This window comes from Tenrec ecaudatus, chromosome 11 (assembly GCF_050624435.1).
Source record: "Tenrec ecaudatus isolate mTenEca1 chromosome 11, mTenEca1.hap1, whole genome shotgun sequence".
NCBI classification, from domain to species: Eukaryota; Metazoa; Chordata; class Mammalia; order Afrosoricida; family Tenrecidae; genus Tenrec; species Tenrec ecaudatus.
In genome coordinates, this window is record NC_134540.1 from 62,806,130 (window position 1) to 62,828,777 (window position 22,648).

A 22,648-nucleotide genomic window follows, 5' to 3' on the forward strand; every position below is an offset into this window, starting at 1 on the left:
TGAAGTTGACATAGTTTCATACCATCAGTTAGTAATATAAAGGAAAAATCAAATATGCTGGAATCTCATGTAAGAGCCTATTAAAAGGAAATAAATGTATATATGATTTTTACATTATTTGTTGTTCTGTTTTTGTTTTGCTAGTACATTTGTTTTGTTCTGTTCTCTTTTTATTCAATCTTTTGTTTTCTGTTTGGGAAAGCAAGTCCAGGGAGAAAGCACCTGGACCAGCTGGTCTGGAGGAACTTGGGGGAAGGAGAACGCAGGGGAAAGGAGCGGTGGGCAAACCACCATGGACAGGGAAACAACTATGGAATTAAAAGCAACAACAAGGAACGTGTAGAGATCCCCATGGTGTTGGAACAACAACACACTAGCTTAAAGGAATTACTAAGAGGCAGAAGAAGGGTGAGTGTGGTGGGGGGGGGCAGGAGAAAGGTAAAGGGAAACCAAGGAAACATCTCAGAAGCAAATATATGGGTAGAGGTATAAACATAGGTATGCACTTATGTTCATATATTAATAAAATAGAGGTATTGGCCTAGATACATATATTTATATGGCAATACATTGAAGAAGTGGACAGACTTTGAGCTTCTGCCAAGCCCTCTATCAATGCAAGAACACTTTGTTCTAACAACCTGGCGTTCTGTGATGCTCACCCTCCTGACACAATTGCTGAAGGCAAAATGGATACATAAGTAAATGTGGTTAAGAAAGCTGATGGTGCCCAACTATCAAAAGATATGGTGTCTGGGGTCTTAAACACTTGAAGTCAAACAAGCGGCCATCTAGCAGAGAAGCAATAAACCCACATGGAAGAAGCATACAACCCTATGCAATCATGAGGTCTTGTCAGGATCGGGTAACAGGCATTAGAAGACCCAAAACAAACAAACAAAAATATATTGCTGAGAATGAGGGGGCCAGAGCAGAGACTCAAAACCCATCTGTAGACAATAGGACATCCCCTCACAGAACGGTCACAAGGAAGGGATGGGTCAACCAGGGCACAGCATAGCACTGATGAAACACAGAATGAATTCCTCTGGTTCCTTAAGGCTTCCTCACCCCCAACTATCATAACCCCAGTCCTGCCTTTTAGTTCTGGCTAGACTAGAGCAGGTACACTTGTTCCTCAGGAACAGAAATGGGAGTAGCAATACCAGGAGGGCAAGGGATTGGTAGGGGCAGAGGACGGAACTGATTGCAGTGATCAATGCATTACCCCCTCCCCACCCAGGGACGAACAACAGAAACGTGGGTGAATGGAGACAGCGGTCAGTGAGAGATATAAAAATAACTAATTTATAATTTATCAAGGGGTCACAAGGGAAGGGGTGAAGAGGAACTGACACAAGGACTCAGTAGGAAGTAAATGTTTAGAAAATGATGATGGCAACATATGTACCAATATGCTTGACACAATGGATGTATGGAATGTTATAAGAGCTGTAAGAGCCTCGAATAAAATTTTTTAAGTAAAAGGAAATAAGTGAAGAAATAATTGAATCTATTACCCTAATTAACTACCGTCAAGTAGATTCTGGTTCCTAGTGACCCTATAGGCACTTTGCATTTACGAAAGCCGAACGCCTCATTTCCCTTCCCTCTGGAATCATGAAGGCGTTGCTGTCCTTTCAAATTAAATGATCTACTACTAGCCTGCCACCCTGAAGGCAGGACTCGGTGTCACTTTCCTAGTTGACATACAATTTGCATTTTAAAAGACTAGCAGTTATGTGTTTATTAGTGAAACCTATAAGCTTATACAAAGCTGCAAAGTATGAGTGTGGTTTCTTTCAGTCATAAGAACAATCTTTTGAAAGAATTGAAGTTTGATCTTTAAATGTTATTCATTTTAAATTTTTTAGAGTTCCTTCTTAAGTCCATTAATTGCTCTTTGACATCAAGGGTTGTATCTTTACTGATTTAGGGATCCATAGGCTGGGCTCAGAAAAGGTACTCATGTTGTTTATTTGTTTAGTTGTATTTATTGGATTTGACTTTGGAAAAAATGTTGTGTTATCTGTCTGTTTGTTCATAACTTTCAGGAAGCTATTAAGGCAGCCTTTGAAACTGCCCAGTTATATGCAGCTACCTTTGAAAAGTTCCAGATATTCTTCAAGGAAAATGAAAGTCTTGATTTGCAAGCGCTTAAGCTTCAGGAACCAGGTACGTTTCCCACTTATCCTTAGTAATTAATTTTAATAGGAATATCAAAGTTTGTTGTCTTTAAGGTTTCTGTTTGGTATTATATTATGATAGAAATGGTTCTCTTTAGAGAGCTGACTTGAGAGAAGCTGAGATTTTATCCATTGCTAGGTTGTTGACTAGGGTTATATTTTCCTTTAGCTCTATTTACGTCTTTATTTCAAGGTATTTGGGGAAACAATTTGTTCCTAATGGTCTATCTTTTGGTATGAAGTTATACCAGTGTTGAAGCTATATGTTTAGCCTGTGTATGGGAAGGAGTTAAAAGGAATATATACCTCTACAAATTCTATTAAACAGCAACGATGAAACATGTAACTTTCCTCTAGTTCTTAAATGTGTCCTCCCCCTCTCCCCCACCGCCCGCAATATCATAATCTCAATTCTACCTTACAAATCTGGCTAGACTAGAGGATGTACACTGGTACAGATAACAACAGGAAACACAGGGAATCCAGGACAGATGACTCCTTCAGGACCAGTGGTGAGAGTGGTGATGCCTGGAGGGTAGAGGGAATGTGGGGTAGAAAGAGGGAACTGATTACAAGAATCTACTTATAGCCTCCTCCCTGGGGGATGGGCAGCAGACAAGAGGGCGGGGGGAGACATCGGACAGTATAATATATGACAAAATAATAATAATTTATGAATGATGAAGGGTTCATGAGGTAGGAGGGAGTGGGGAAGGGAGGGGAAAATGAGTCGCCGATATTAAGGGTTCAAGTAGAAGGCAAATGTTTTGAGAATGATGATGGCAACAAATGTACATATATTCTTGACACAATGGATGGATGTATGGATTGTGATAAGAATTGTACGAGCCCCCAATAAAATGATTTTTAAAATTCTATTAAATAAAATTTAAATAAGCATTTATCTATTTCAGGAATTAAAGTTACTTGATTTTATTTATTTTACTACATTTCTGCGATGAAATTTAAACCTGGTAGGTGAACATCAACACTGCAGGGAATTCGTCTCAAAGAGAAATGATTTTATTCTGCTGAGGCTCTTCAACTAAAGAAGCTAATTTTCTTTCTTTTTTTTATAAATCATTTTATTGGGGACTCATACAACTCTTATCACAATCCATACAACTCTTATCACAATCCATCCATCCATTCATCCATTGTGTCAAGCACATTTGTACATTTGTTGCCATCATCATTCTCAAAACATAAGAAACTAATTTTCAATACCCAACTGAAATTCCAGGCCAGAAAGATCTCAAATGATTAATAAAAATTAAGTATATATCATTTGGTATGACTATTTTAAAATATGGAGTGTATTGGTAATATTTTTTTAATTCATGAACTAGCTTTGTTGTTTCATTTTCTGGCATACAAAAATAATTACTTTGTTACTTTGCCTCAAGAGACAGTATAATGTGTTCTATGTGTGTGTAATAAGTTGTTTTTCTTCTAAATTTTTATTTTTATTATACTGAATCATAAAAATCTGTCTTCTATCACAATTGATTGAATCATTCTGGTTTTATGTAAACTGAATCCAACACTATATTACCTTGTGACCAGATTCTTTCACATCATTATCCTCTTCATAGCCTGTATCACTACTTCATGTCATCTTGTGCCTAAAGAATAACCCACTGTATTTCTATGTCTCAGTGCTTATCCATGTATCCTTTGATGGACATTTGGGTTGTTTTCACCCTTAGCCTATTATAGATCGTGGTGGCTCATACGGCAATTCTTTAAGTTTTTTGAACACCTGTGATCAGCTTTTCACAATAGTTGCACTGTTTTATATTCCAAACAATACAAGAGTTCCCATTTCTCCATATCCTTGTCAACGTTTGTTATTTTTGGTTTTTATAACTTACAGCGATCCTAGTGGGTATGAGTGATACCTCACTTTGGTTTTAATTTACATTTCCTTAACAATTACTCATGTTGAGCATCTTTTCATTTGCTAAGTGGCCATTTATATGTCCTCTTGGAGAAGTGTCTATTCAAGATATTTGCCTTTTTAAAATTAAAATGTTTTGTTGTTGACATACAATTTCTTTACAGAGTGTGAATACTAGATCTTTATCAGATATGTGATTTGCAATTTTTTTCATTTTCATGATAGTGTCTATTGCATCACAAGCATTTTAAAATCTTTGATGGAATCAAATGTATCTATGTTTTCTTTTGCTGCTCATGGTTTCATTATTTAAGAATCCATTGCCAAGTAAAAGTCATGAAGAGTTACCTTTATTTTCCTGTCAGAATTTTCTGGTTTTAGCTTATAAATTGAGGTCACTGATCTATTTCTGAATTAATACTTTTGTATGGTAAATATTTTGTATGGATCCCTCAATTAAAAAAAAACTGAAACAAGATCCCTTTTTTCAAGATACTGGTATCCTAGAGAGACAAAAATCAAGTCTCAATTTTGGAAGAAAAATTAGACAAGTCTATTTCCACTGTTCTTTGCAACACTATCATGCAAGAGCAGGTGTGCACTGAACAGAAGCAAATCGGCTGGGGAATGGTGCCTCATATGCTATGAGATGCCACCACAGAGGTCATACGGTATGGAACCTGGCATCTAATTACAGTCTCAGAAAACCACGGGGCTATTCCAACTGTACCATCAGATGGGTTTGAGTTGGTATCGACCTGTGGACAGTGCGTTTGATTTTTGGTCTTGGTACCTGATAGATTGGTAAAGAGAGAAAATGGACGAGGGAAGATTATCTGAATGCATCGGCAATGTTAGCCAAGAGAAAACTGAAGAGGGATGTAACTGAGATTGCGAGCCGAAGTGGCCAGGAAGTGCTGGGAGGAGAAAGGGAGAACTCATTTGGGGAAGAGAAACATAGACATTTGCTCCCTTCGGTTTTGAGAGCTGTCATTGCTACTGTTGTTGATATCCTCACATTGTTTCCATCTGAGGTACCATGTGGGACATCCCGTAGATTAAGCCTAACTTCAGAAAAGCCTAACTCTAGAATCTAGTGTGTTCCAGATTAGATTCACTAATGCAATGACAAGGCTTTTGGTTTTTCCCATCTGTTATCTCTTAATTGGGAGATATTGTAATATTTATTATAAGAATTAAATATCATAAAACATTTTGAATTAACACTTTAAAGTTATGCAAAGTACTCTATCCATAAAACTCCAGAAGCAAACTCACTGTCATTGAGTCAATGCTGATTCATAATGACACCCCCCCACCCCCGGTGGGTTTCCAAGATTGTAACATTTATGGGAGTAGAAAGCTCAGTCTTTCTCCTTTGGATCTACTGATGGTTTTTTTTTTTAACAATTTATTGGGGCTGATACAATTCTTTTCACAGTTCATACATATACATACATCAATTGTATAAAGCACATCTGTACAGTCTTTGCCCTAATCATTTTTTTCTCTTTTCTTCTTTTACTTTTTATTAGGGACTCCAACAACTCTTACCACAATCCATACATATACATACATCAATTGTATAAAGCACATCCATACATTCCCTGCCCCAATCATTCTCAAGGCATTTGCTCTCCACTTAAGCCCCTTGCATCAGGTCCTCTTTTTCCCTCCCCCCCTCCCTCCCCTTTCCCCCCTCCCTCATATGCCCTTGGTAATTTATACCTCGTTATTTTGTCATATCTTGCCCTATTCGGGGTCTCCCTTCCCCCCTTCTCTGCTGTCCCTCTCCCAGGGAAGAGGTCACATGTGGATCCTTGTAATCAGTTCCCCCTTTCCAACCCACTCACCCTCCACTCTCCCAGCATCGTCCCTCACGCCCTTGGTCCTGAAGGTATCATCCACCCTGGATTCCCTGTACCTCCAACCCTCATATGTACCAGTGTACAGCCTCTGTCCTATCCAGCCCTGCAAGGTAGAATTCGGATCATGGTAGTTGGGGGGAGGAAGCATCCAGGATCCGGGGGAAAGCTGTGTTCTTCATCGATACTACCTCACACCCTAATTAACCCATCTCCTCTCCTAAGCCCCTCTATGAGGGGATCTCCATTGGCCGACACTTGGGCCTTGGGTCTCCACTCTGCACTTCCCCCTTCATTTAATATAATATATATATACACATACATATATCTACTGATGGTTTTGAACGGCCTACCATGCGGATCGCAGCCCATCATGTAAACACCACACCACCAGAACTTTATAAATACATGCGACACTATATTCATGTAATGATGTAATGACTTTCAGTATCTTTTGTAATGACCCCTGAAAAAATCTAATGAAGTGCATTTTGTGACTTATATAAATTATGTAGATGTCAAATTCTTTAGTGAACAACTGGAAAAATATCACAAACAGCATAAGGATGCGGTGGCTCTGAGGCCCACCAGAAACGTCGGACTGCTGCTCGTGGACACCAAGCTGCTCAAGGAAAAGCTAATTCCATCGCCATTGCGCTGCTTGGAGGTGAGTTTGAACGAGGAAGAATTTCATTACATGTTCTTCAATTACTTGGTGATTTTTTTAACTACAAAAAATAGTTCTGGTATTAAAAATATTTTAAATGAGCATAAGACCCCTGGCCACCCTTGATTTCTAGGTGGGGGTGGGGGTGGGGCTGGGGGTGGGGCTGGGGTGGGAGTGGGGGTGGGGGTGGGGGTGGGGAATCCCATTTTATTCTTTTCACTTCCAGTGTAGCAAGCTCTCAGTTGATGAAAAAGAGGGGATGAAGGACTTAGATTAGTCTCTTATTCCCATTCCTTTATCCTTTGTTGGGATATTTCAAGGCTTTCTGCCACTGAGAGCCCAGTGAGACAGCTCAGGATCCTAAAGAGATTTGGGCCACTTAGCTACATCCGATCTGGACCTTGGGTATGCTGGTGAGTTCTCGATGCTGAGATAAAGTTTAAAAGATCATTTCCTAGCACTGTCCATGAAGATTTGATTGTGTTTTTGGTGAGTTTTCGCGCTGGAGGAATTTGCATTCGTTCTGCAATAACTTTTAGTCTCTCTTACGCACCCCAGGACACATGTCTCTCAGATTCTTCCAGAGAGACAGCTGCAGAGAGTGCGGCTCAGCCCCCTGCTGTCCACGGTATAATCCAGGCCGTTTTATTTTAGACTACATAGTGTTAGTGTGATTCTGTATACATATTGTCTATGCCTGACTTCTCACTACAAGAGCAGAGTTGAGCAGGTAGTATTCGAGTCATGACGTATCTGAGTTCTGACAAACTGTATTGACAGCAATCTTTGTGTGTGTACATGTTATCATGAATAATATGCACTGCACACAATATTGCGGTGTGTAATTTGCTGGTGTTATCCTTCTCGGCGATTCCCTTGCAGATATTCAAAGATCAGATTTATTGACGTATCGGTAGTGAAAGAAATTATTGTCTTGAAAACTAAAAAAGGGTTCCTTGAAGTATGTCAGAACTGACTGTTGACAGAATTGTTGGAATGGAACGCTATCGTACACCTGTGGTTGAAACTGTGTATTCCACAAAGTAAAGACATATGCTGACTGTTGGCAGAAAATGCTTGCCGACCCCTGTGTAGATGACATGAGACAGAGCGCTGCATAGAAGCCCGCCAAGTTCACTGACAGTAGTGCCCGCTCTCTTGCTGGCAGTATAGCGTTAGCGTTCTTCTGGAATTTTGTTTATTTGTTGGCTGAAAAGAAAAAGACAGCCACACATATGGCTGGAGTAAGTTCAATTCCGTTTCCACAAACACTTCGAGCTCTACAACATATCTGGCGTAATCCAAGTAGTAGTTTACAATTGAAATTGCAATAAGAGATAGGTTTCACTGTATAATTCCATATCGCTCCACTGTATTAGTCTGGGTCAAATAAGAAATAAAAATATACTAATGTAAAGAAGGAACATTTAATCCATATAAAGAATCGTTCATGATATTGGCAGGTTGGAGTAGAGATTGACTAATAAATATTCTGAGAACTTTAAAGAATTCAGAACTATCAGGTGTGGTAAGTCAAAACGTGTTACCACAAACCACAGAAACCTTTATTAAACAAGACCATCAGAGTGTGAAGCTGTTTTTCCTCTACATGCCTTACATCTAAGTCTACACACTTCTGATCATTTCCAGTGGCAGTCTGGGTATCCTCGGGAAACCTTTCTGTGTTTCTTGAGCTCAGGGTACAAAAAGTCTAAAGGGTCAGGACCAGGGTTCGAAGGTGGACACAGGTTTCCCAACAAAGTATTGGGAAGACTGCTCTCGCTGTCCGTGAATAATGGCAGGCGTGTGTCATGATGGGAAAAATCATGCCTTGGGCGATTTTCCTGCCCTTTTCCTCAAACCAATGCAGCTTTCAGTTTTCTTAAAACTCCCTCATAACAAGCCCCTGAGATGGTCCTGTGTCCTATGAGAAAGTCTATCAAGATTACCCCTTTGGAATCAAACCTGTGCACATATTTGCCACCATCTTCTTGACTGGTCTCCCTGCCTTAAACTTAACTGGTCCAATAGAAGCCCTTGGAAGCCACGGTGTGATTGGACCTTTCTCTCTGGAACATATCGGCAACCCTGCAACTCACTCCCAGGTCTGATTCATCCAATAACACCCTCTTCATTTGCTTTAAGCTGCCTCGAAAGGTGATGGAAAACTCAGACTCTTAAACTAGCTGATCTTCCCACAACCCTTTCGGCTGAAACCTTTTTGAGCTGAAAGTTTGCCCAGGTCAAGGTGTTTTCCCAAAATTGAAAATGCCAAACCATGTGAGATTCCAGTTTCAGTCATTGGAAATGGGTAATTAATCATCTTCCACCAGTTTCTGGATTTCAGCCAGTTTCCTCATTTGTCAAGGTTGATTACCTCACCTTTCTTAACTCAACTTTGAGGTTGCCACCCATCTTTAAAATGTCTGATCCACCCAAAACCTTGTTTTACGTTGGGCAGCATTCCCTTAAAGTTGTTGCCATGTCTCAGTGATGTGAGATGCTGTCCGCTTGAGGTTTTTCATTTTATTGTTCTGACTTCAAAATAATTTTTCCATGGCATAGGCTAACCATAGCCTCTACCATGAACAGGAAGTGAACGCAAGGGATACCTGGGCTCTTAACATGCACTCTGCTTCAGAATTTAAAAAAGCCTGGGCAGCTACCTGACTGAATTAACTGCGATCAGCCGTAGGACACGCGGATAGTGATGTCCCTAATGTCACTAGAGTGGGTCCCCCAGCGCAGTAGCTCTTGGTCTCACCCCGCCCCCGCCCTCATGATCGGAGTCCCGTATTAGACCATACAGCAGCCTCAGTAAGGTTTATTATCCATGTTAATCATAAAATAATGTGCGCTATAACAAACTGCTTGAATGTAATATTTATTAGATTATACGAATACTACCAATAACTTTGTTTTGTAACATCTTTCTCCATTGAATTATTTATAACACTGTTACAATATTATTAGTCACTGAGTGGAAGCCTTTTTGAAATTCTTCTGCTTCATTTACCTTGGTAACTTCTTCATTCTCAAAAACATTATTAATACAGATTCACAAATACTAATTACTACAGAATTGTAGCTAAAGCACCAGAAATTTTGAGAAAAATCAATGATTATAAAAACCACTAAAACAATGGTAGATGCTTGGTAGTCCCTGTAGACTAAACCACGTGATTTGAAGCAATATTGTAATTGGATAGTAACAACGGGTCCTCTCACTGCCACAGAGTCAGTGCTTACTCATAGCAACCCTGTGGGACAGCGCAGAATTGCCCCTGTGGGACAGGGTAGAATTGCCCCTGTGGGACAGGGTAGAACTTCCCCTCAGGTTTCCAAGACCGTAACTCTTTATGGAAGTAGAAGGCCCCATCTTTCTCCTGTGGAGCGGCTGGTGGTTTTGAATGGCCCACCTTGTGCTTAGGAGCCCAGCGTGTAACCAGTGCACCGCCAGGCCTTCTAGCAGGGTTCCACGTGGTTCAAAAAGTAAATTGGCATAAAGTTTCAGTCTTGAATACATATTGATATACGTAAGTTTGACTTTATTATTATAGCTATTTTTATAACCACGGGGATATTTTATAAAATTAATAAATTTCTGCTGAAACAATACATTTTCCAGACCTCCATTCTGGTATAACCTGAAGGTCTGGCAGTGTCACTTGGGGTGGCCCTTACCCCTGCACCCTTCTCGTTATGCCACTGCATGAGGAAGCCACAGCCGTAGCTCCCTAGATATCAGTCAGACTCCATGCTCGTTTCTGAAAGAAATTAAGATCAATGTCTCTTCATTAAGGAAGGAGTAGAATTAATTCTGTGGAGGCCAACACAATGTATATCAACCGCGTACAACAGTCAGAAAGAGTGCTTACAGAGATCAATCCTTGTACAAAAACTTTTAATCAGCTGCGTGACCTCTCCGTGTTGTGCTAACAATCCAATGATATGCTGACAGTGATTTAATGAGAGAAAAGAAACCATTGTTGTTTTCAATGCTGACTGATTTAATAACTGTCCAGTGAGGATGTATATCAAATTGATCAATCACATTCTCTTGTCCTTTAATAGGTGCTAAATTTTATGCTTCCTCTTCAAAGCAAGAAAAAAGTGGACGCCATTATCTCTGAGGCACAAGATGCAGAGTATAAACTAGAGTTTGCTCCAACTACCACCATAGAATATGTGAACAGCTTGATATTTCTTGATGAGATTCAGGAAAGGGTGAGTTGGCGATGCTAAGTAACTCAAACTTTCACATGTTATACGAGATAAGGCAAGGAAGAGGGAGGGCATGAAGATCAGGAAGTGGCTGCCAAAATGTCAGAAACATTTTCAAACAAAGCTAGTAGATACCCTATCTCACATCGCGATCGCAGCTAACATCTAGTAAATGTATTACAAGCCATGAGTTACAGGAAAAATGTATGCGCATGACACTTTCCATCCTTACACAACCTAGAAAAGAATGGATAAAAATGTATCCGCATCCTTCAGGTGAGGGAACAAGGACTCCGACAGGTGATATTGCTCCAGATACAGAGTTTGCTCAAGTGATTAAAACCACTTGATCGCACCTAAGCACTGCCACCACCACAGGCCTCATTGGACAAGCACAAAACTGACTTTCGATACCTTGAGCCAAAGGGAAGGTTCTACTCTAAAACCTAGGATGCTTTCTAGGATGGGATCCAAGTAAACCAAGTAGTCCACTGTAGCCCTCTCTTCTGCTTCTCTCAGACTCTCAACTCTTCTCTTTTCCTGTGCAGACCACTGTTTCTTAATCTTCACCAAAAACAGCAACGTGGCCACTGGCAACTTCCAAGTTATGCATTGCAAACCTAGTCAACTACCAAGAGAAAGCGAATGTCATTCTTCCAGTGTCAATTCTAAATGCCTAGTAAATAGATTCAGGCATCCCCTCCTGTCCTGTAAGCTATGACAGGAAAGTAAGATCATATTTTATACACTGGCCATGATGGGTAGACTGCTGTCGCCTTGCGGTTCCAGAACAAGGGAGTCAGGTGCCATCCAGAATCCCACTCTGTGTCCCTAGAGGTCTTTCTGGGCAGTGTTGGGTTTTGTTGAGGAAGCAGCTTCCCTAAAGAGATGCTCTACACATATGAGCTGCCTACTTTATAATTTCTTCCATTTATTCAACAAACAGGGGACAGCAAATATGGCAACACGTAAACCTGTTTTCAAGGAGCTCAAAATCTAGCATAAAGGCAAACCATCATTATAAGGTGATTAATACAGCAATGAGAACAGGTTCAAGATATTGTAAGACTAGGGCATTTGTGGTGACCCTTGCCCAGGGGTCACCAAAGGCTTTAAAAGCTTTGTGGGGGAAATTCCATTATCTTTGCATTCCATTTCCCAGTAAACTTTGAAGCCCCTTTCTATTTCAGTCATTCTGTAAGGAACAGCTAAACACTTGAGTAGGCAATCCATAGAGAGGGAATGTGCAACAACCCAAGGCAACAGGGCCTGGCACTTGGGATGCTAGGGAGAAAGCATTTAGTGGAGACAGCTGATGGGTTGTAATTAAAGCAGCATTGTCCGGGTGGGAGAGAGGAACTGGAGTCTAATGATGTGGGAACACTAAAAGGATTTGGTGGGTAACTAATCAGGGAACAGCAAGAGGAGTCCGAAATCATGCTTGTGTTTTCTTAGGGAGATGGGGTGCAGCAGCCTTCTCCTATTTAAAAACCAACAGCCTGAAAGGACCTCATTGGGCTGAGCTGCTTTTCCCGAGCAACCTCTGTCTCTCTTTAGATCGAAAGCCTGGAGGAGGAGGGGAACACGGTGGTGCAAATGTACAAGCTGATTGAGCAATATCAGGTCCCCACCCCTCCCGAAGACTTTGCGGTTTTTGCGACAATGAAGCCATCCATCGTGGCTGTTCGGAATGCCATCGACAAATCCGTGGGTGATAGAGATTCTAGCATCAAGCAGTTCTGTGTGCATTTGGGTAAAGACCTGGAAGAGCTAAACAATGAAGTCAACGAAATCAAGCTGCAAGCACAGGTATGCTAAAGCAGGACTTTCACCCCAGCACCCCCAAAATGCCTGTGTACAGTTTTACTGTTGGGTTTTCATTAAACCACTGAAGGAGCATATATATGCACATACATATGTATGTATGTGTGTGTGTGTGTATATATACATATATATATTAGCTTTCATTTTCATGATTTCATTCTGACCCAGTAGCGATGTCTTTGAGCGGCTCCTGAAAACTGGAAATGCCTTCGAGCCTCTCCTAAAGACTCCAGAGCCCAGCAGGTAAAGCACACCCGTCCTACTGAAGACGGCTCCACCTGGCTTACAGTCATTATTTCAAAACGAATGTTTTTACAACTCGCTGGTATGATTCGTGGGTACGATTGACTGTCTTAGATAAAAAGCACGATGTTTAAAAGCATAAATAATGTAAACGTGCGTACAGACAGATCTCTAAAGAAAGCAATATGTGCCAGCATGCACTTTGTGTGTACTGTTTTCTAAAGAGCCAGATGCACATACACAAAAAGCGCAGCAGTGCACCTCTCTGCCCTGTGGACCAGCAATTGCTTCTATCCACGAGCTGCGATGAATTCACTACCATTCTTCCCCAAGGACAGGAGCCCTGGGGACATTTATCTGCTAACCTCAACCCAGGGTTCAAGGCCACCAGCTGATATAGAAAGAAGGCGAGCTCGCTGCCCATGAAGATTAGCAGTTTCAGAAACCCCAAGGAGCAGCTCTCCTCTGTCCTGAGTCCGAATCTACTCAATGGCAGACGCTTCAATGGGCAAAGAATTGAAGCTTCTTTTTTTTTAAACAGTGATATCATATTGCTGTTAAGACTCCCCAGTCCTGCGGATGAGGGGAGAAACAGATAAAAACATAAATTTGACATTTTCCATTTCAGGAAAGTCATGGAAATGTCTGCTCTACTCCAAGCCGGGTTTTCTTGGGTAGATTTTTAATTCAGTTCAAAATGTAAACTTCCTCTTGGGCATCTCTTTGGCTTTAAGAGACCTCACTGCCTTTGTCCTCAGCTCCACAGGCGCTTTCTGACCCCTAAAAGTAGCTTGCATTGCTTTCCAGTGGAGAACGTGGGGGCACATGTGGTTCTCAGGTGTACCCCAAGCCCAGAGCAGCTTCCAGTTCAGTTTGGCTGCTCTGCCTCGGGGCCCTTTGCCAGTTGTTCACTTAGGGTCCTGCCCAGGTATGTAGGCACCACGCTAGCCCTGTTGCTACCCTCCCGCAGCCCATTAGTCCTGCGAGTTCCATAGCATGTGGTCTAGGCCTTTCTGATCCTGACCAGACCTCTTGTGGTCTGAGGTATACACACACACACGCACGTACACACACACACACACACACACACACACACACACACACACACACACGCTTTCTCTCAGCACTTCCTATTTGCTGGATCATCAGAGCTTGTTGCCATGTTGAATGCAGGGTCATGCTGAACCACAGCTGGAATAAGTGGCCTCCCGAGCTGTGTCTGCAGGAGTCTCAGATTCCTCCAATTTTCTCCGATTCTCCCATGGCTGGTTAGGTGTTTCTGCTTTCCTCCAGAACTGTTCCCTTTTCGTTAACCAATATTTGAATCCCAACTAGTGTTCCTGAGAATCTATGATGTACAGCTACTTTTCTTTCTTTTTCCTCTTCTTCCCTCTTAGAATTCAAAGAGCTTCTTCCCATGCCCCCTTTCTATAAAGTGGAACTGTGTTTTATATGATAGCCTTTCCTTTCTGTTCCCTAATACCTCTTTTCCCTGAAGGCATGGTGGTCGAAGAAATGTAGGAAATGCAAAGAGGTGAGAGACACTATATTAGGTCCCACTGATTCTCTAAAAGCATTGCTATTCTCATGCCACCTTTTAAAAATACATTTCTGTACTTTTTTGGCACGTTTCACTTTCAAATTTAGGAAAAGCAAGTGTGTTAACTTAAAAAAAGAGAGAGAGAGTGAAAATATTACTGGGAAAAATATGTGCCTGGCATGGTTCATTCATTTAATATAATTGGGCTACATCAAAATTACTAACCTCAAACCATCTCTTTATGTATAAAAAAGAATTTTATATCCAAGAATAAGTGTATATAATGAAACCATCTTATTTTTACAGGATCCACAGATTTTGGATATAAATGCTGACCAATCCAAAATAAGGGTCTTGTTGAATGACCTGCAATTAGTTCTAGAAGATCTTCAAAAGCGTGCATTTCAATTCAAATCCTATCAGAAGAATTTTAAGGTGATTATAGCTGTCCACATCTGTTTTTAATACGTGTCCATAGAAAGTGAAATTGATGGAGAAGCACTTTCAACATCATGACTGTCTACATTCAGTGTTGGACACTTACGTGTTACTAGTCATGGTGCTGGTCCGTAACATATGAGATGTCTCCTGCTTTGGAGGTCTTTAAAGATTAGTGCCTATTTCTTATGTAAAGTGAGTGAGATTTATTGAAAACTCTCAGCCTGGGCATTTTAGTCGCAATGTCAAAATGTATGTGAATTATCAAATGTGGTCAATTAAGTAAAGCTGCCCCCAACCTTTTTTTCTTTTTCTGATGTGTAAGGTTAAAACTTCTTTGGATTCTCGTGTGTGTGTGTGTGTGTGTGTGTGTGTGTGTGTGTGTGTGTTATGAATCTATGAATAGCGTATGGTTTGACCAGTTGGATGCTTTAATTTGATGAAGGAAGGGCCTTTTAGCCAAGCCAGGCAGTAGTTTGGCCTAAAGGGTAGGTTGAACGTACTGCAAGATGTCCCTTCTGAAAATGGAGAGACAGTTGGTATCGATCCCTGGACCGTTGCTAGAGACTAACAAGAAAGGAAAATATTGCTAGAGTCAAAGCCACCAACAATGAGGGAGATATTAATTTCCCCCAAAGTATCAGAGTTCTGTGGCAGGATTTGGTATGTGATGCATTTTTCTCTTCCAGAGCCTCAGATGAATTGGCCCCAAGTGCTCAGAGGAGCTATCCATTTGAAATCTCAGGACCTAGAAGGGAAATCTGAAAAACAATGAGCTTTGCACTGGGTGGTGCAGCTGACACAACACTTGACATAGGAGGTTGTGTGTGAAAGACTCGGGGTTCTCTCTAACTGTTCCCAGGTTGAGTTAACTGACTTACAAGATAGGAAGATATGCACTAGGGAGTGCTGGAGGAAAAGTTGCTTGATAAAAGTTACTACTAACAGAGGGAACTCTATGGCTTTATTGCTTCAGGCAGAACCTGCAAAAGAAAACATCTTGTGTCCTCACTCTCACAGTCCATGTCTGCACTTGACTGATTCTTCTCTGATGATTGCTTCCGGTCCAAGTTTCCTTCTGCAGCTCCCACTATTTGGGGGAGAGGCGTGGACGCCTAAGTAATCTAGAGTCCATGAAGCCATATGTAATTCTAGAAGGAAGACTGAGGGCTGAATGTCTTCTCTCAAAACCCTAAAGCATCACAGGGCTCGTAATTTCTAGGCAGCAAACCTCCTACACGTTTCCGCACCTCCCAGCTCAGGCAGTCTGTGAAACATAGTTTCTTTAGGCTATCGCCTTTCTCACCACAGTCTTCAGACACAGTCAGTGGGTTTAGGAAGAAATAAGGATGCGACTGTCTTCTCCATCCTCCACCTCTCTAGGGCCCCATCATCACCACCAGCGACCACATCAACCTCTTCACTCACGGCTATCATTTAAGAGCACAGTCCCTGAAGGAAATTGCCTATGAAGACATGTTTTCCCAAAAAAGGTCAGACCTCTGAAGACTTATGCTTTCCAAAATAAGCATGCATGACCCAACTTGAAGTAGGATTGCCATCCGATGTCTTCAGAGAATATCCAAGTTATTAAAATAAGGAGTTACATTTTTCACTCAAAAAAGAAATTATATATGTTTGTTTGTATTTGTTTCTATCTCTCCTTTTCCCCCTCCATTTAATCTGAATTTTCTGCTAAGCAGTCCCTGATCAAGAAATACTAATAGGATACTATAAGGTCTTTATATCTGAAAACGAAGTAATGCGTATTTCTTACTATATCTTTAAAGGTAGAAGTGTCCAAGTTCGATGATTTGGAAGAAGTTAGTGCTGAATTGAAGCTCAAAGTGTTGCTCTGGGATTCTTACTCTGAATGGGATAAAATTCAACAAGAATGGTTAAAGGTAGGAAAAGAACCTCCATTCTTAAATCAGGTTTGCACTACAAGTGAAATCCTAGCCATGTAAATTGTAATATTTAACAAAAATTGGTATCTGCTTAATCTCAATAAAATAAGCTATGTTGCAATCTTATGGGAATGCTTATCAACTTCCCAGTGACGTGCACAGCCGTCCTGCCATCAGTGCAGGCTGCAGAGCAGCGTGTGTAAGGCAGACGCACCAGCTCTCTGCTTGAAAAGCTACAGGAAGGCACCAGCATCCAGGGCCTCATCCCAGGACATTTAGCAGTTTCGTGGTTTCTCAACACAGTGCTGTCCTGAAGAACCTAATTCTTGAGGACTGTAGAATTATCCCATTTGTGAAATTTTAAGGTTTACAATTTTCCTATTTCTCTGAATCCACGTGACTCTTTACAAGTCAATATATAGGTGCATCTAGCACATATAGATTAAAAGCTTGGTGGTTTGAACCCACCTATAGACAACCTTGGAAGATAGGCCTGTTTCCCAGAGGTCACCGTGTTGAAAACCCCATGGAGCAGTTCTGCTCTGTAACACGTGGGGTTGGCCATGTGTTGAGACAGATTTGCTTGCAACTAACAGCAACATACAGTCATGTAATTGTTAAATACACTTAAAATATGTGTGTGTGTGTTAGAAAGACATCTTTTAAAACCACCTATATTAAAGCTGTGCCTAATGAAATAAAAGGCGACTGCTGGATTAGAAATTTTTGCCTAGCTGAAGTAAAAATTTGGGAGCCGTGGTGGAGTACAGACGTTGGGCTGGTACCCACAAGGCCAGCAATTCGAAATCACCAGCTGCTCCATCACAGTCTCGGACAGCCCGTGGAACAGTTCTACCCTGTCCTATAGGGCTGTTGTGAGTACACATCGACTCAGTGGTAACACATTTGGTTTGGTTGGAGAGTAAAACTGAGCTGTGTCCGTGGGCGACGGTAAGTGTGTTGGTCCTCAGGGAGCAACTACTGGTAGCGCAACATTACGTTTGATAATGTGGAGACAAGGGCCATGGAAAGCATGTACGATGAGTCATTTCACTTCCAAAAGTCTAGCAATAACTTGGAGTAACCATTTATCAACAAAAACATCTGACTAAGATAAATTATTATAGCTAACTCAGCATACCTTTTATTCCATGTCTTAAATTTTTTTTCTTCAAATTTTCATAGTCCAAATTTGACTCCTTGGATCCAGAAATGCTAAACTCCCAGGTTACTAAATATGCCAAGTTTGTAGCTCAGTTGGAAAAAGGCTTGCCGCCCAACAACGTAGTGCCTCAGCTCAAACAGAAGGTGGAGAAAATGAAAGAAAAGGTAAGGCTGGCTGAAATTATTTCAAACCCTCCAGATTAGTTGTTTAAGACATGAAGCTAAGGAGACAAGTCGCGAATTCTTCCCTATTTTAGTTAGGATCTTTTCAGGAAAAAGAAAAAAATAACACAAATTCAATTTTGAATGCACACAAATTGTAGCCCTACAACTGGCTGACATGCATTTGAGGACTTTTGTTAGAAGGACCATTTAGCATCGGCAGTTCCCATGTGGTACTGGGACAAATGGTGGGGACTGTAGGTGTGTCAAGATGCTCAGCTGTAAGGCAGCCAGGTGAGACTAGGACAGTTCTGTCCATTTATATCCCTGCTTCCTACAAGCATTGCCGTTTTCAAGGTGTGTCATAGTGTGGAAAAGTTGGGAAGCCAGATAGGACATGTACAGGACTGTCTCGTTGAAATTTATTACTGCTGAGCCGGTGCTTAAGGCGGGAATCCAAAGGGAAATGACTGGACCCTCTGAACCAGTTTGCGTTCGGCTTTCTAAAGTGACGAGACAAAGGACTGAAAGATGACAGGGGGTAGGAAAAAATAAGCAAAGCTTATTCACGTAGAACGAGAAGCAAATTTACCAGTTTGAGTGTTTTTACATACTGTTTGTTTTGATCTTTAGAGTTAGAATAGTTAAGTACAGCACCGTTTCCAAAGTGATGCGGGTCGCCGTCTCCCTGACACCCTTAGTGTGGTTGTATCACACGAGAGTAAATACACTTGCGGTTCTTTGTCGCAACTGGCATCCCACCCTGGGTTCCCTCAGAATCGTTATTGCTGCTTTTCCCATCATGCAAACATCGCTCATTGTTACACATAGTTCTGTGCATCTTCACAAGTGGTTGGACTCATGTATCTGTCACAACAGTACCGCATAAAACAGCTTATCACCCCAAATTTCCTTTGCACTGTCTTTTGTAACCAACCCCTGACAATCACTGGTCTGTCTGGTGTTCCTATGCTTTTACTTTTTACAGAATATGATATGAATAGAATCATACTTTGTGCAGCCTTTGGGGTTCTTTCTTCTGTTACTTAGCAAAATGCGTTTAAATGCTGTTCATGTGCTTATGTCCAAAGCATGACGTATCTTGTATTTCAAAAATAAAATGATATGTGCTTGACACAATGGATGGATGGATGGAGATAAGAGTTATACGATCCCCCAATAAAATGATTTTTTAAATAAATAAAATTAAAAAAATAAAATAATAGAAAATCCTTAGAAATGGGAAGAGTTTAAGTAAACATTTCCCCATAGAAGACTCTTAAAAGGTGTTGAACGTCATTAGTGATCAGAAGTGCTACTCAAAACCACAAGGAGGTATCATTTCACACCCAGTAGAATGGCCAAGACTAAAAATACAGACAGTACTAAGTGTTGGTGGAGATCTGGAGAAACTGGAATCCTCATATATTGCCGGTAAGACTGCAAATGGGTGTAGCCACATTGGAATACAAAACCTGTATTCCGTGAACATTGATTGTGGATCCAAACAAGACAAAATCCTTGAAAACGTCAACCTTTTCTTTCTTTATCATGGTGTTACCTATTGGTCCAGTTGAAAGGCCTTTGGTCTTTCTGACGTCTAATTGTAACCTTGGCCGTCATGCTGTAAGGCTGCAATCTGACTGAAGGCTGCATTCCTTGACCTTCATCGGCAAATCCTCTTCACTTTCAGAAAACAAGATTGTGTCGTCTGCCTACCACAGATGTTAATAAGCCTTCCTCCAATCCTGCATTCTGCATTCCTCCTGATACTGCATTCTTCTTCATATAACGCAACTTCTCTGATTATCTGCTCAGCATACAGATGGAATAAGTATGGTGACCTTATACAACCAATGTGTTGGGCAGAGTTCTCTAGAGAAATGAAACCCAGACAGTTATGATTTTGGTTTATACAGCGAGAAGGAATATGACAGCTAATTAGTCCACACAGCAGTACAAAGGGTTCAGTTCAACTCACTTTCATGGAACAGTTAATATACTATAATTCCTTCATCTCACATGGGCTGCCAAGTCCAAGATCAAGGAAGCAGACAGCAGAGTCTTTCCTGGGGCAAGGCAAGCAGAGTCTGCCCACAACAGTAGGCAGCAGGATGGGTCACCAAAAGTCAGTAGCTCAGGAGCTTGGCAAAGCAGGTCCAGATGGGATATCGAACACAAGCAATGCAAGGCGACAGACTCCAGCAGCCTCAAGCTCAAGCGATACACGCACCAGCCGCATGGCGAGGAAGGCCTTGAAGGAGCCTCAAGCTCTGGCAACACGATCCACGAATTGGCCTGGCCCACAGGTAGTGTAGCTCACAGGGTGAGACAGAGAACTACCTACAGCAGCAGCACCCACGCTCCAACATGTTCAGATCACCAGAGAGCAAGAGAGAGGGGCCAGGCCTTGCAGAGCCGTTTATCTCTTTGCTCTCCAATCAAACTGTGACCTGATTAATCCCACACGTTCTTATGGGCCAGGTTGGCACAATAATCCTAACGATCACAACCAAATTACTGACAGACTCCAAACCATGACCTGGTAGCATAGTGGTTACTCAGTGGGGCTGGGATCTTCGAGGTTTTCAGTTCAAAACTACCAGTTTCTCCTCAGGAGAAACACGGGGCTTTTTACTCCCATAAGGAGTTGGAATCCTCGCAGGAGGCAGTTCGACCCTGTCCTACAGGTCACTATGCGTCCTTATGGACTCTCAGTGAGTTTGGTTTGGTTTTATGTAAAAGAGAGCAAGATGATGCCTGGAAATGTATCATCCTTTTGGTCAAAGGTATATCTTTGAGTACATCGCTGTGGCAATTATGGCCCTCATGTCCATTGACTCCACCAAACATGGTTTCCTTTTCTAGCAAATGTCTTTCCTGATAACGTGTCCAAAGTTAGAGAAGCAAAGTTTTTGCCAACCTCAGTTCTAAGAAACATTCCACTTGTATTCTAAGACTGATAGGTTTGCTTTCTCTTTCTTTCTTCCTCCTTCCCTTCCTCCCTTCCTTCCTTCCTCCCTCCCTCCCTCCCTCCCTCCCTTCCTCCCTCCCTCCCTCCCTTCCTTTCTCCCTCCCTCCCTCCCTTCCTCCCTCCCTCCCTCCCTTCCTCCCTCCCTCCCTCCCTTCCTCCCTCCCTCCCTTCCTCCCTCCCTCCCTCCCTCCCTTCCTCCCTCCCTCCCTCCCTCCCTCCCTTCCTCCCTCCCTCCCTCCCTTCCTTCCTTCCTCCCTCCCTCCCTTCCTTCCTCCCTCCCTCCCTCCCTTCCTTCCTCCCTCCCTCCCTCCCTCCCTTCCTTCCTCCCTCCCTCCCTCCCTTCCTCCCTCCCTCCCTCCCTCCCTTCCTCCCTCCCTCCCTCCCTCCCTTCCTCCCGTCCTTCCTCCCTCCCTCCCTCCCTCCCTCCCTTCCTCCCTTCCTTCCTCCCTCCCTCCCTCCCTTCCTCCCTTCCTTCCTCCCTCCCTCCCTCCCTCCCTTCCTTTCTCCCTCCCTCCCTCCCTCCCTCCCTCCTTCCCTCCCTTCCTTCCTCCCTTCCTTCCTCCCTCCCTTCCTTCCTCCCTCCCTCCCTCCCTCCCTCCCTTCCTTCCTCCCTCCCTCCCTCCCTTCCTTCCTCCCTCCCTCCCTCCCTCCCTCCCTTCCTTCCTCCCTCCCTCCCTCCCTTCCTTCCTTTCTCCCTCCCTCCCTCCCTTCCTCCCTCCCTCCCTCCCTCCCTTCCCTCCTCCCTCCCTCCCTCCCTTCCTCCCTCCCTCCCTCCCTCCCTCCCTTCCTTCCTCCCTCCCTCCCTTCCTCCCTCCCTCCCTCCCTCCCTTCCTTCCTCCCTCCCTCCCTCCCTCCCTTCCTTTCTCCCTCCCTCCCTTCCTTCCTTCCTCCCTCCCTCCCTCCCTCCCTCCCTCCCTTCCTTCCTCCCTCCCTCCCTCCCTCCCTCCCTCCCTTCCTTCCTTCCTTCCTTCCTTCCTTTCTTCCTTCCCAATCTGTGGTCTATTCCTTATTCTTTACCAATACCACTATTTAAATGCCCAGATTCTTCCCTCTTCCTCTTTCACTGAAAAGACCATGGCTTGAGCCAGGTGTACCTTAGTCATCAAAGCAAACTCTTTGCATTTTAAAACTTTAAGAAGATGCTTTTTCAATATTTGATTTCTTAACTGCCGCTTCTATGGAAGTTGATTGTGGGTCCACGTAGAATGAACTGGCTCATAGTGTCAAGTTCTGCTCTATCATGATGCTGTTTATCAGTCCGGTTGTAAAGACTTTCACTTTGTTCAAATGCAGGTGCAATCCTTATTGAAGGCCAAATAGGTTTTGACAACCATCAGTCAGTGTGTCGTGTTATCATTCTCAGCAAGCGAGCTTGTGTCATCTGCATAACAGGCTGCAATGAGTGTTCCTCTCATGCTTGTGCTACATGCTTCTTCATCTACTTCAGCTTCTCTGAATAATTTTTAGCATACAGACTAAATGAGGAAAGTACCAGGATACAACCCTGCCACACACCTTTTCCAGTTTAAAAGCACACATTACTGTCTTGATCTT

At 42.4% G+C, this 22,648-nt stretch overlaps 1 protein-coding gene across 1 annotated transcript in view; it reads left to right on the forward strand.

The window, feature by feature from the left end:
* Nucleotides 1-22,648, forward strand: part of DNAH6 (dynein axonemal heavy chain 6) — a 256,202-nt gene that overhangs the window by 55,303 nt on the left and 178,251 nt on the right. Inside the window, exons 11-17 of the mRNA XM_075562653.1 lie at nt 2,055-2,175; nt 6,467-6,618; nt 10,693-10,845; nt 12,400-12,651; nt 14,756-14,884; nt 16,678-16,791; nt 17,980-18,123. Coding sequence (XP_075418768.1) covers nt 2,055-2,175; nt 6,467-6,618; nt 10,693-10,845; nt 12,400-12,651; nt 14,756-14,884; nt 16,678-16,791; nt 17,980-18,123 — 1,065 coding nt within the window. The remainder of the gene's footprint in view (nt 1-2,054; nt 2,176-6,466; nt 6,619-10,692; nt 10,846-12,399; nt 12,652-14,755; nt 14,885-16,677; nt 16,792-17,979; nt 18,124-22,648) is intronic.